General features: G+C 37.0%; 1 protein-coding gene across 7 annotated transcripts in view; it reads right to left on the bottom strand.

Moving 5' to 3' along the window:
- Positions 1-13,780, bottom strand: part of LOC122567415 (pikachurin-like) — a 233,000-nt gene that overhangs the window by 27,543 nt on the left and 191,677 nt on the right. For all 7 annotated transcript variants that reach the window (XM_043725882.1, XM_043725878.1, XM_043725881.1 and 4 more), the window contains one exon: positions 3,875-4,061. In XM_043725882.1, the coding sequence (XP_043581817.1) occupies positions 3,875-4,061 (187 nt within the window). The remainder of the gene's footprint in view (positions 1-3,874; positions 4,062-13,780) is intronic.

Genomic DNA, 13,780 nt, shown 5'->3' with positions numbered 1-13,780 from the left:
TTGCATAGAAAACGATAAATATTTCTAACTTCGTATCTGAATTTTGATATGTAATACCTTTATTACGTGATAATGATTTTATTAATACTACGTTGTAATTCATATTCAAGGTTTAATGTTGTATTGAGAGCGAGAGAGCGTAGCACGATGCAAGGGATTTTGATTCTCTGTCCGATTAGAAGCAACGATAAACGCTATGAAAAATTGATTAAGATTCGGTTTGTCTTTTCGTACAGTATATTTTAAGACATACTCAATGGAATATAACTCAACTACCTATAATCGTATTGAACTGTTGAAAGGTTAAAGAACCCCGTTTCTTTAGAAATAGAGTCGAAATAAAGTTAACAGCTAAAAGAAGAAACTCCCGTCTTGATTAATCTTCTTCCATTATCCAATTTGATTCATTTTAAAATATACATTTCCTAAATGTTATAAGCGTATATATATTTGGTCTATTTGTAGTAACGTTATTTTCGTCACGTTCTAATTACATACTGATTAACAGACGATTCGAAGCAATTTTTCAACTAATGATAAATTTAACCCTTCCGTAAAAATCTGCAACTTGGCGACGATGATAACAAAGGATAAAATCGTTTCAAATGACTCGTTTATCAACAACGTTATAATTAAATTCTACAAAATATACTATATACCACATCGATAGATATTATACCAAATTTATTTATTTACCAATTTGCTAGAAAATTACTTTTACTGCAAAATTTGTTTACCGAATATACTAAATATTCTAACTAAATTATATCAACTACGTACAAAGTGAAATAAACAAATTTTACCATGTAACGAAAATCAAATCAAGCAAGGAGTCGCTATCTCTGACGAGCGTACGATAATTATCACCTAATTACTCTCTCGCGATGATGGACCCTCATAGCGTAGGTTAATTTCACATGTAATAAAAACGGTGGCCCGATGACAAGCCATTCGTTGTCGAAGAAATCTCGATACCGCGCGAAACGATCACAGGGATAATTGATCAACGCTTGATAATTAACGATAGCTCTCGATTCACAACATGACGTCATCTTGTCTTGGCTTTGATCATTAACTAATTAGCCGACACGGTAAATGCACACGGGAGATACCGTGCAGAATTTCGTTTAACGAATTCTCAGCCGACCTAACGGTCGCTGGTGTTGCGTTATCTAATGGCTATAAAAGGACGAAAGAATTTGGTCGTTCGTACGTTCGGTGATTATCGCGTTTCAGGGCAACCTTGTATTTTTTAGCCTGCCCGAAATCGAAAGTACGATGTTCGTTTTACGTTAATCCATAATCTGCGAGAAGAGAAAAATGTGTAAAGTACGATAATGCGGGATTATAGCGATTTTGGATATTCGTACGGGAAATAACAAAATCATTTCGGCAGCGTATAGTTATGTACGATATATGTATATAGGATTATAGATATCGAATATTGATACAGTTAATTCCAGAATGGAAGAACTCGATACCAAGTATTGGATTTTTATTTACAAATTCAATGTACAATCCAATATAGAATTCAATACTATAATTCAATATCTTAGGGGATTTAGTTAATTTCAAGACTGTGGAATTTGATTACTTTAGAATCCGTCATTTGTCACATTCATCCGTTAACGTTAAGTCAGTTAGGCTGGAGATTACACTGAGTTTCGCTATTCCAGATTACTCGTATCGGATTAGAAATAATTAAACGTGGTTAATCAATAGATTTCTGGAACTCGAACATCGTCATATTCCCTTTTCGAAAATAAATTACGATTTATCAAAATATATTTGGTAGTTTTTGAAATTCAATTAGTACCGATATTTCATTAAGTACAGAGGAAAAACTGGAACAACGCGAAGAAGATATTTCCTGGCAAATCGGGAGATCGTATACAGCGAACGTTGGAGGATTTTCTAACTAAATTCATGTGACACCTGTTGTATGTTCGCCGACATAGGAGCTAATTCGAGCAGCCGATATCGTGCGGCTTCCTACAGCCAAACAAAATGTAGCTTCGGTACGCCTAATTATGGGCCGCATTGTTTTATCGTCGCGATTATTGCTCGCTTGGAATTACGAATCACAGCAAGTTAATCCGTTAAAGTAGTTTCACATTGCGGCATTTATATCGTTATTTCGCTTGGATTTATCGATACCAGATCGTATATTTTATTCCATGTATCAAGTTGATCGAACAATTTTGCTGGTCTATTTCTCAAAAAGAAAGCAATCAATAGATAACATTAACCAAAAACATCGATCTATAGATATGAATTTTCTTCTGAGAAACGGAAAACATATATGGAATATTGTTTGGAAATGTAAAAAGAAATTTTTGTTTTTTTATATCAACAGAATAGATCTTAAAATTTATGTCGAGCATTTTGATGAATCGTTTCAATTAAACTAGTTATCCTTCGATTTTATAAAGCATAAATTAATCTAAAAGAAACCACAACGATTCTTTAACGATTTCGGTAATTCTTCCTTTAGCTGGTACAAATTTCACAAAATTTAATTTCAAGTTTTACTTTTGAAAAAAAGCTACATTTCATACGTACCAACCAAAACGTAAATTCTTCCAAAAGGAACGCAAGGGGAAAGGTCGTTATAATAGAAATTTCCAGTATAAAACCACCTACGATGCTCTCAAAACGTACGAAAACAAAAGGTCAAAATAGCTCCCTTTCCCGAAGGTACAAGGAAATATTCTACCAGCAAGTATTCGCGAAACGAATGGAGACGTCCGAACGATTTGCTTTGATATCATTCACGGAATCCTCTCTCTTTGATCCGTTTTCCGGCGAAGCCGCATGTTTTAGAATTCACGAAGGACCTAAACTACTTGGACAGTCGAGCACCAAAAAATGTACCGATTCTCAGGGAATTTGATCCTTTGATGCTTTCTGTATTCTGTCCGAGAATAGAGACGTGCACGACGAAGCGGTAGTACGTATATCGTTCGTACAGAAATCCAGAATCGCTCTTAAAAGCTATCTTTCGAGAGGTTACGCTTCCAGAGATTACACGTATTTCCTTCGAACAGGTTCAATGGAGATTTGACAGTCGATAGAACGGTCTCGATCTCCGTGGTTTCAGATAAGAAAACGCAGCAACTTTAATCGACACTTCGTTCTGATCGACTGCTTTGCGTGTTAGGAGTCGTATACGCGCGCGTGGAAGGATCGGACTGTGAAAAATTGATCCTTCAGGGAGCAGATACTCGGAGAAGTTTAGTATTACGTTTTAGTGACGATTTTATGTTCTTTTTTTACAGTGAAAGAGACTTTAGAGACTTTATTTAAAATGGATTAAACAGGTGTTGGTTAAACAGGAAACGATGGTTGTTCAACGCAAGCTAAATACAATAACGCACTATAATTAAGACAACTAAATAGTTAATTTGCAACTCTCGTCATTACGGTTTCAATGCTCTCTCTCTCACGCGGACCACACTCTCCCGACAACGCAATTCACACTCTCTGACTTCTCGATTCACACTGACTGTTAATTCGTCCTTCTCCCTTAGCATCCCTTTGTCTTTTCTGTTAGCCCCATCAGGCACGTGTTCCGCAACCGCTCGTGGCCAGGGTCACGCAGACCTTTTCCGCCTAACTATTCGATTGAAAGGCCGACGATATACCGACGATGGGCCCGTCGGCACTTAGGCTTTCTCGCGACATTGTTTGTAGTTTGCCCGATATCTCTTAGACCCTTCGCCCACGATACTACACAAATTTGGTCCAAAGCTAATTTGTTAATTTTCTTATACTTTCAAAGAAGCTGAAGAAATTCTGAAGCAGGTGCGTATGAAAGGACAGGTTGTTACTCGGAGAAAATGGAATGTCCGTTTAATTAGTAAGTTGTACTCACCAACGTCGAAACCATTCGCCGCGTCTCCCTGCGGCGCAAGGGGGAAACGATAGCGGTGTTCATTGGCTTCCAGATGCCGGACGCAACCCTTAAATCCGGTCCTCACCGGAAGACGCTCGAGGCCGGTTGTGTTTCCGGGGCCGCCGACGAACAACGGCTCGCGGAACGTAATCCTCGCAAACAAGCCCTGCAATCAAATACAGAACAGCCTGGTTCACGCAGCTGTAGAAAGCCGTTGTATAATTCGCGTTCTTCCACCGGACGATTTATCCGCGACTGCCTGGTTTGTGTGTTCGTACGAGTTTCGAGTGCCGGCCCTCCCCCTTTCTCTTTTTCCCCTCGTACAATTCTACCATCGTTTTTGGCCGATTTTCGTCGACGAAACTTTTTTTCCTGTTTGAGATTGGATAGGCCTCTGACGAAGACTGTTTTATCGGAAATTTTATTTATCGAAAATGATTCTGGTTTGATGGTTCGAGGATTTGTAAATGGGGGAATGCAGATATTTTTGTCAGACTACGCTGGGAGAAAGGTATCGTGTTTGGCCTTAATGTACGTATGCACGTATGTTAGTTTGTTTGTGCCCCTAACTTAACCGATTTTGTTTTAATAGCTCTCAATCGATTCGCGTCCGTCACAGTAGTGTTGTACGTTGCTATGTAGAATACTGAAAAAGACGAAATGGCGGCAGATACAAACTGTAGAAGGAGTTCATCTATCTAGATCGTTAAATTCAAGAAGGGCATGTGCCTGTATTTTTTTTTTATTATAGGGTCGAAAAGGATTGAACAAATATTTTAGAAATGTTACCCCATTACGTAAAACTGAAAAAATAGAAAACCAGGATGTATGCGTTTCACTAAAAAAATATGAGATTCACGTATAGATATTTTTAAGTAATAGTTGCCGAATTTACAGATAAATAGGTTTAAAAATGTCATAATCGGACAACCGCACTGATTAAATGTTGGCAATAACTAACACTCCTGCTTGAAGTCTCGATGTTGTTGCACTCGACGTAATATTAATTTGTACACTTTAAAGCGTCGCCAAAATATACGAAACACCTATTTATACGATACACCTATACGAAACGGTTATTTAAAAATATTTACATGGGTACCTCACATTCTTCGGCAAAACACGTACGTCTAGCTTTTTCATTTTTTTTTTTTTTAGTTTTCCCACTCTGTTGTTCTTCTTGGGTTTACATGATTCGAAGTAGATGTTACGTTCCAATACATATTATCAAAACATAGGTTGTTTCTAAATATTTGGTTTTAGTAATTAATATAATTCCATTATCTTTCGTGTATTGTGTAAAATAAATACGACCGGATTTAATATTACCAAGAAATAACAATGTTATTTAACGTTTGCTATCAATAGAATTTTGTTTAATTTTTCGTACACATATTCGACGATTTTGTCAACGAAAATGTATATTACATTTCCAGAGGTTTCAGTTTCTAGAGATCGTATACTTGTTCTATGGCAAGGAAATTATTTCCGGGACATGTAATTACGAAGGAATTTGGTTCGTGCTCCGTGAGACACGTGTTAATATCGATGGGGAGAAGCATTCGACTTTGTGATAATTCGGGGAGTTTCGCAGTTACACTTCACACGATTAAATTCATCTTCGGTGCAGACTACATATTTCTGGTAAATCGAGCGTGTCTGATGTGGCGAACGAAATTGATTTGACACGCTTTTCGCGCACCCCAGTGTATGAAATTATTGATCCTCATACTCGATTCTTTAAAACCTCCAGCATTTTTCTAAATGAAATATAGTTTCGCGAAGATTAAGAAATTATGTGCGGAATATAAGATTTATATTTCCGCTTTTTAAAAGATACAGTTTTATTAAAACTAAGACATTTCATATAGTATATAAAATTCACGCAGTTCGTGGATATAAAAAAATTTAGAATCGATTTTAGTTTCTAAAGTAATCGAAATTTTCCAAAAAAATCTATCTAGAACTATCAGCGCTATTTTTTGAAAAATAATTTCTTTTTCATAAAACATTCACTCTATCGTTTCTCTTGTTAAAAATCTTGCTCCCTTTAATAAACAGATCTGAAAATACGATAAAAATAGAGTAAAAAATTTGGCAAAGTATACGAGTTGGACGAGCAAGTCTCTTAAAACATTCTGCATAAAAAAACACCAATTTCTGAAAATGTTTTCTCCAAATAGAGAATGTCTTTTTTTCGAACTCCTGGGATTCTCCAGCTTTAACATCTCCTCAACGTCTTCAAACCTCAAACCCTGAATACACAAACTTCCCTTATTCGGGCGTCTTAACTTACCCTTGGCACTTGAAAGTCACACAATCGGCCAATTCGTATTCACAAATTTCCACTTTGCGAGCACGATTTTCGTTCGAAATGACACTCTATCACGGTGTCGCAGAAATAAGCACGTGGTTGTAACGTAGCCGTCGGAAATGACGAAAAGCTTCGGCACGGCGGTAAAACGCGACGTGAGATGCTAGGTAGCAATTTACGTGCGATTATACATCCAAGGTGGCTCGTATTTGCCTACTCGATGCCTGAGTATAGCTGCTGGGAATTGTATTCCTAGTTCGTCTAGAACCTCTCAGCGCATCCTTATACGGATGTACTCGTGTCTCTGTGCATTAATACTAAAAAATATACGGACACTTATGTTTCTAATTATACTCATTTATACTATATATACTTATTTCTAACAGGATATAAATTAATTACAAAAATTACAAATAGAAGACCTTAATATCGCAGAATTAGTTGTTACTTTGGGATGCAAAAATTTACAATTCTAGAATTTTATCCTTTATCAAAATTATCGTATTAAGTTGTCCGGAAAGTGTCTTTCACTTCCAGACCCGTCTTTTACAACGATGCATCTTTACACAAACATGAAACCTAATCTGTCGAACGTTGTGATCTTTACTTTGATAGAACAAAATGGATCGTACGTAATTCGATAAAATAATATAAAACGAAAAATGTTGTGCATCCATTATTTCCTTATAAAACGAAAGAAACTTTTCGGACGATCTAATAGAATATCAGGATGCGATAAAATTTGATTTTAATTGAAAGTTAATATGCAATAAAAAGAGGCGTCTATAAGTGTCAAGTATTGCTGAGAGGTTTTTTAAAATTTAGATTTATAGAGTTTGTTACATTCAGTTCATCTGTTTGTCAAGCTATGAATAAGACAGAAAATGGTTCTCTCAAGTTGATTCAGACTATCATGATTAATATTAACGACAATATTTAAAACTGTTTCGTATGTTGGCAGATGATGTATTTAATTTTAATATACGATGCCGTTTATTTATATATTCTTAGTAATCATTAAACGCTGTTAATAAAAATCGACCAAAATGTTCACATATTTATGAGCGACAGTGTACCGTACATACGTATCAAACACGGTGTATGAAAAGGGCCGAGGGTTGACTTGTACGTACGCGCGAATCCTGGCTCGCAGCCTTCGAGTTAATGCACTTGCAAAAGTCTCGAAAGTTTCAGCGTGAGCTGTACGGACCAGTTTGCCCGGGAATCATCTAGTTCCAGCTCCGTCTAAAAGGTTTCTCTGTTAGTTCGAAACTCGCGACGAAGAAACTATCGACCTGCGTCGATTGGAACGAAAAATAATTTTGATCGGACTTCTTTTCGGATGAGGAAAGTTTTCTAGTTATCCTGAGGAAATCTACAAATTAGGGCGCTTGGATTTTTGCTTAATTATGCTAGAGAAATTAGTCTAGATGCATTCTCATTTAGATATAACGTTGAATTAATTTAAAGTGTTTTAGCGTTTTCTTTTCTCTATTTTGTTTTCTAAATATTTCTTTGTCCCTATGTTTGGCTACGTTGCGCGACTTGCAGGAAAACTATTAACCGTTCTATTATTAATTCGTAAATTAGAAATTACCAACGTGTATACAGATTTTACTAGAAACTCGCCGCTTATGTATTAAAACGATACCAACAATGAATTGACCAAACTTCTGTTTTAAACAAGTTTCCGTTAGTTATTGCAATTAATTCACAGGCCAAACTATTTTACTTGTGAGCTAAAAAAGCTCGTTAATGAAAAATCAATAAGGATCAAACGATTTATTAAAAACTTTTATCTAATTAATCCATCTCCGTAATTTGCTAAAATTCACGTGGCCTGAATTTCTATTTTCCTCCGTTTTCAGCAACGTGTCGAATTCAATTAATTATCAAATTATAAAAGAAGCAGAGATAAATTTCTTAACGTGTTAAATCTGCGCGTATTACAGTGCCATATCCGGCTGTAAAGGGTATCGTTTAGGTTAATCCCTCTTTCTACTCGGATTTTGTATCGTGTTCTGTTAGCTTCTCGTTAAACAAAAGAGACAGATCGCATTCAACGTTACGCGAGGAATATTTCGTGTGGATGAGAAGGAAAAAAAGAATCGTTTCGCGAATGATTCCGTTTCCAATTAAAATACGCGCGCAGATCGTGCTCGACGAGTGGTGGGATTGTTTCGACGTCAAACTAAACGAATCCTTGGACTTTTCTTGAAGATTGTTCGCCGTGCAATGATAACTTGTAATTGACTTTCGAGTTTTAATTTCATCCAATTCCTGTTCTACCATGGAAACTTTTTGTTAATCAATTCCGGAGCTGAACGCAACGGATCGTTTTTTCCCCATCGAAAACCAGGACTATCGTCGTTAAAAGGATAAAAGCTTCCACGACTGAATTGTATTTATTTAGATATCTTGGAAATTAGACCTCTTAATTAACTGAGATCTCGTATTTCGACTTAGGAAAAGTGGATCGAATAAATTGCGAGATGCGTGATGATGCGAGATGAGAATGAAGAGAAAGACTTTTGCGCGGAAAATATAAAATGATTGACGAAGCTCGTTATTCGTTGAATTAAATTAAATATACAAGATTAATAACAACATAAAAGACACAGATATTTTAAAAAATGTCAAAGTATGGTAAAAGGATCTAACGAAAGCGTTAAATAATACAAAAAGGATTTAAAGTACATGAGATTTACGTAGGAAGTAAAATATAAAAACCCAAAGACCAGAGTCAAAATTTCCTCCAGTTTGCCCTCCAGTTTGAATCAATCCCCTACTCCAATTTCTATAACAAGCTTTCTCCATTAAACGCGACAAAACGTAAACTAAGATCGTGACTTTCGAATTTTCTGTATTTTCAAATTTCCCGTAAAAAGGCGAAAGGGCAGAATTTATAAAACAGTTTCTATTTTTTTAGCAATTTCCATTCGAACGCATTTTCTATATCCTAGCATCCGCACAGTTTCTCTCGCACGTTCTTGTAAAACCAAAGTGCAAATCGTATCAGAAGTTTTAGTTCTAATTTTGTTTTTAACTATTACCTACACTTGCATTAGAAGCTACAATGACTTTTAAAGGGGTTCGTTCGTTTCATGTTTGTAAAATGAACAAAAATTTCGTAAAATAATTCAACTATTTCACTGAAAAATACACATATATATGTAATATATCTACCTTAAACGTTGGGGGCCTTTTTTTCAGGAAGCTATTTAATCGCATCGACTGGCCAAAACTAATTGTCGATAAATGCTCAAAAAGGAAATAAATTTCTCCTGGGGTATTTAGGTACTCGCGAAGAAAGAGAAAAGAATCTTTTGATATGGTATATTTATGATATATTTTTCGATTGCTCGCGGAGGTTGCACTTCGCCATTAAGAAAACACTAGGTCGCGTATTGACGCGCAACGAAAGTGAAGCGGGCCACGATCAACATCGAGTCGTGAGAAACGATACATGTATCAGCTTAAATAAGATTTCACGGCAACGACGAAAGGATACGCTCTTTTAGAAATGCAGGTTAGTCCAATTTCCCTTTGATGTTGGCTCACCGAAAGTCCGGTCGGTCGCGCGCGGCAAGATTCATTTTCGAAACGCGCGATTCCTCTTTGCGCCGCGGTGGCCTGTTAAAAAAGGCGCACCATGCGGTAAATCCGAAATACGCTTCCCTCGTCGCTTTTATTAACTCTGACTGTTCATTGTCGGACCAAGGATTCCGTTTTTGAAATCCGACGAATATTCTGCACGTTCTTTTCTCTTTTATACGATATGAAGTTTAATATTATATTATTAATAAGTTTAATTTAATATTATATGAGGCGTCGAAATTTGAAATTTTTCAATAAGCGATTTATCTAGCCAAATATAGATCCATATTACAGTTCTATACAGTCTATACAGTGTCGTCGATGTTAGTTTTAATTAGATAATATTAGAAATAACCTAGTATTTGTTCAGCGTAATAATCTGATATTTTGGAAACATTCGAAGCGTAGTACTTGTTACGATATTTAGTAGGTAAAACAAATTTCTGTCTGAGTTTTGTTATTTAAATTATTTTGCGCACTGTAATTATAACCAACGTGTAATTTCGTTTACTCTCAACTCCTTCACTACCTTTGACTTCTATTTTTATCACGTGCAAAATCCTTTCCATCTTGTCTACCGGCGAATCACCATCTTAGACCGATCATCCGTCCCCATTCTCATCGCGCGGAATTCTTTCATTCGAGATTTCGAGCAAGGTTTCCCACGGGGGACAGCGTACAATTTATTTCTCTTTGCTCGATCCCTGTCGCTCGACCCATTTTTCACGCGAAAACTGCGAGTGTGTTCGCGAGTTGGAACCTCGCGGGGAACAGCCACGAGGTCGTCTGAAGATAGAGAATGTGGATAATCCGTCGTTTTCAAGCGAATTCGCGAGACGACGCGATACAATCCGGTTTCTCGTCGTTCGTTTCAGTTCCTTTCTGGCGAAACCGACAGGGAACAGTCGGCTATCGTTACGATGAGTCGTCAGATGTGCTTAATCTGACGTTACTTCCCAACGAAAGACTGATTTTCTACGACTCAGAAGATCTTATCGAAGGGATGTGAAAGATGGGGACAAGAAACATATTGTTTAACTAATCCTATTAATTCAAAGGTGGAATATATCAAGCTCCGTGCATTTTCCTTGTTTTTTTCATGCTTTCTTTCTTTCTTTAGAGTTGCTTTCCTCGTCATTGAGGATTAAAGACGTCTCTTCTAGTTGGAATGAAGCGAAGGAATGGCGTGTGTTCCGTACCGCGACTCAGTCGTTACACACTCGTCCATTTCTTCATCCACAACAACCTTTCGAGAATTCTAAATTCTAAAGATGCCATATACCTCCTCCCAGTTCTTTTCTCTGCCTACACCTTCCTTAACATATTCTCCGAGCCAGTAATAATCCCCAAGTAGCCGTTACTGCCGCGTCGAAAATTAATCTTTATTATCACTGATTCCATCTGCCCGCCATAAGGTTTAATGTTTGCCGTCGAGTCCTTGGTTTTTACGATGCATTGTTTAAGTTGAGACGCTCCCTAATTTTATTAACGGCAACGGTTAAACGTTGAGACACGCGAGATTTCAGTTTGAGGGTGACCAGTTCTCATTTTTCCTATCAGTTTTTCCAACCCCTTACTTTCTCACCGAAAATTTGTAATTGGCGATTCAGCTTGTTCCATGTTCTAGGTACGCCCATCTCAAGTTTTCATCTTTTCCACACATATCACCGATACTTCATTTGCACGCAGTAAAACCACACTACTCCGCGTACACTTAAAGTTCATCCGCACATTCAGTCTTTGAAGGTGTTCTTTGTGAAATATACAGTTATATTTAAGCTTTAAAACCCTGTGACAGATTCTGTTTAAATATCTCTATCATCGTAATCGAGATAGGGAATAGGTTGATTCGTGGTGTCTACTGATCGGGACGAGAATTTATGACTGTTGACGAGTCACATCGCAGACGCGTCTCCCCGCGAACATAGTCGAACAGCGTGGAACGTAACGGTGAAGTGGCGTTGCGTTTGCGAATTCGTCTTGCAAAAAATGTTTTTGATATCTTCAATTTGATGTCCGTATTTCGAGGGAATTCTCTTTGATACCGTTTGAGGACGATATCTTTCTTTGGCATTAGATATCGATCTCAGAAAATCAGACAGTGGCGACAATGTGTATTTGGCTGTTTCAGAAATCATGTGAATCGTAGTTGATTTAGCGACCTTTGAAATATTTTCGAGAAATGCCAAATTACGAGAACGAATAACGCGAAACATGAAAATAAAGTGCACTTCGTTGAATTTCGACTGTGCTGCTTTTATTCGTTGCTATATGTTTCAGGTATAATACGGGTTTATCATCGAATAAATCGAAATGAATAAAACAGACATAGTGTAACGAACGAGACCAACGAAAGAGGTAGCAGTCGAATAAACGTTTATGAATTGATACAACAGTAAGAAAGATCAACGTCACGATTTAACGAAAGGAAATATATTTTTCCGACACGTGAAAAGTGAAATATTAAATTACTGTTGAGATATCAAATATTTAGTCGCGGTCACGTGGAAACCACTCATCTAACGGACTCTTTTGCAAGCTTGTCCCGTTTTGCTTCCTTTCGTGCCACGCCGTCATTGTCTAGTTAGGAAAAAGTAAGAAAAAAGAAAGAGAGAGGACAAATTAAAGTAGCTGCGACGAGTACTAGTTATTCCGCGACCCGTTACAAAGTAGAGAAAATTAGATACCCAAGAAACGTGTTTTGTGTTTCAAGCAGATTACGCTGATATTATTCAGTCAACAGCGAAAAATAAAGGTATCATTCGAGTCTCGAGCTTCGCCAGTGGAATGCTGGAAAATATAATTATCGGGAGAGCTACTTCCATCGTTTTGTCAATTATTTTATTATAAAATAGCTTAATACGTATTAAAATGAACGGATCGATATTGAATTTCAGTGAATTTTAAGCATAGATGATAATTTAATCTTCGACTTAATCGTTTTAATTAATAAAAATCGTTAAATCGTTAAAACATTAGCAGAATTTTCGAAAAAGTCACAGCGGTTACAAGAAATTGCAATACGTGATTCTCAAAAGAGTTACATTAATTAATTATAAGCAATTACGATATACGATTCTAAAAAGAATTATAGTATTTATAAAAGAACAGACAACCTGTCGTTCGTATGAAAAATAATAATTAAAAAGTTTGAACGTTATAAAAGTAGACCAGAAAATTATCAGCAATAATCAGCAAACGACTTTAATTCCAGCAATTCCAACATTCTTTTACGACGATCAAACTGTATTAAATCCGTAAAGCCGTATTTTAATTAATCCTGGAAGAGGTAAACTGGGTGGGTTGATTCATGAATTTCACAAAGACCCAACTATTTATCAAAAATCCTCTCGCGATGTGAATTCCCGGCATTTCCATGAATGAACCGCAAACCAATGCCAAAGGATACGTGCTAAACTATTCGAAACAAAAGGCGAAAAGGTAAAAGAAGAGACTCGTCAATCTCGTGTGGCAACGTCTGTGTTGTTGCTCCTTTGTTTTGAGACGCGCGACGATTTTGTTGCGACTCGTCGAAAACGAATAGGACGAAACAGAAAGTCAAGAAGGGCCGTGCGAAAGGTGAGAAAAAAAAAACAAATGTAGAGACGAAAAAAGAATATACGGAATGGTCAGAGGTCGGCTCCTCTAATTACGATGCTGTCGTTAGGATACCGGTGCTTAATGGCACTTCGGGATAAAGTGAGCTCGGTTCGCGGACCCATTTGCCAGCGATGTCCGCTGATTTTAAAGGTAATTAAACTCACCTCCAGGGAAAATAGACGGTCCGTCTTTGAATCGCGCGGCCAATCCTCGAGACCGCACATCGATTACCGTTTTTTTCGTTTTAAGATAAAATTTTTGCGAAAACATTGGATTGGAACGTTCGTAAATTTCAAACCTTTGTTTCCTCGTTTTTATTTTGGATTAAAGGTTGATAATGATTAATCGCCTTTTAAAGTTAAGAATGGTTTCTG

The sequence above is a fragment of the Bombus pyrosoma genome, linkage group LG5 (genome assembly GCF_014825855.1).
Source record: "Bombus pyrosoma isolate SC7728 linkage group LG5, ASM1482585v1, whole genome shotgun sequence".
NCBI classification, from domain to species: Eukaryota; Metazoa; Arthropoda; class Insecta; order Hymenoptera; family Apidae; genus Bombus; species Bombus pyrosoma.
Note: the sequence above shows the minus strand (reverse complement) of the source record. Positions and strands in the feature narration are given on the sequence as shown.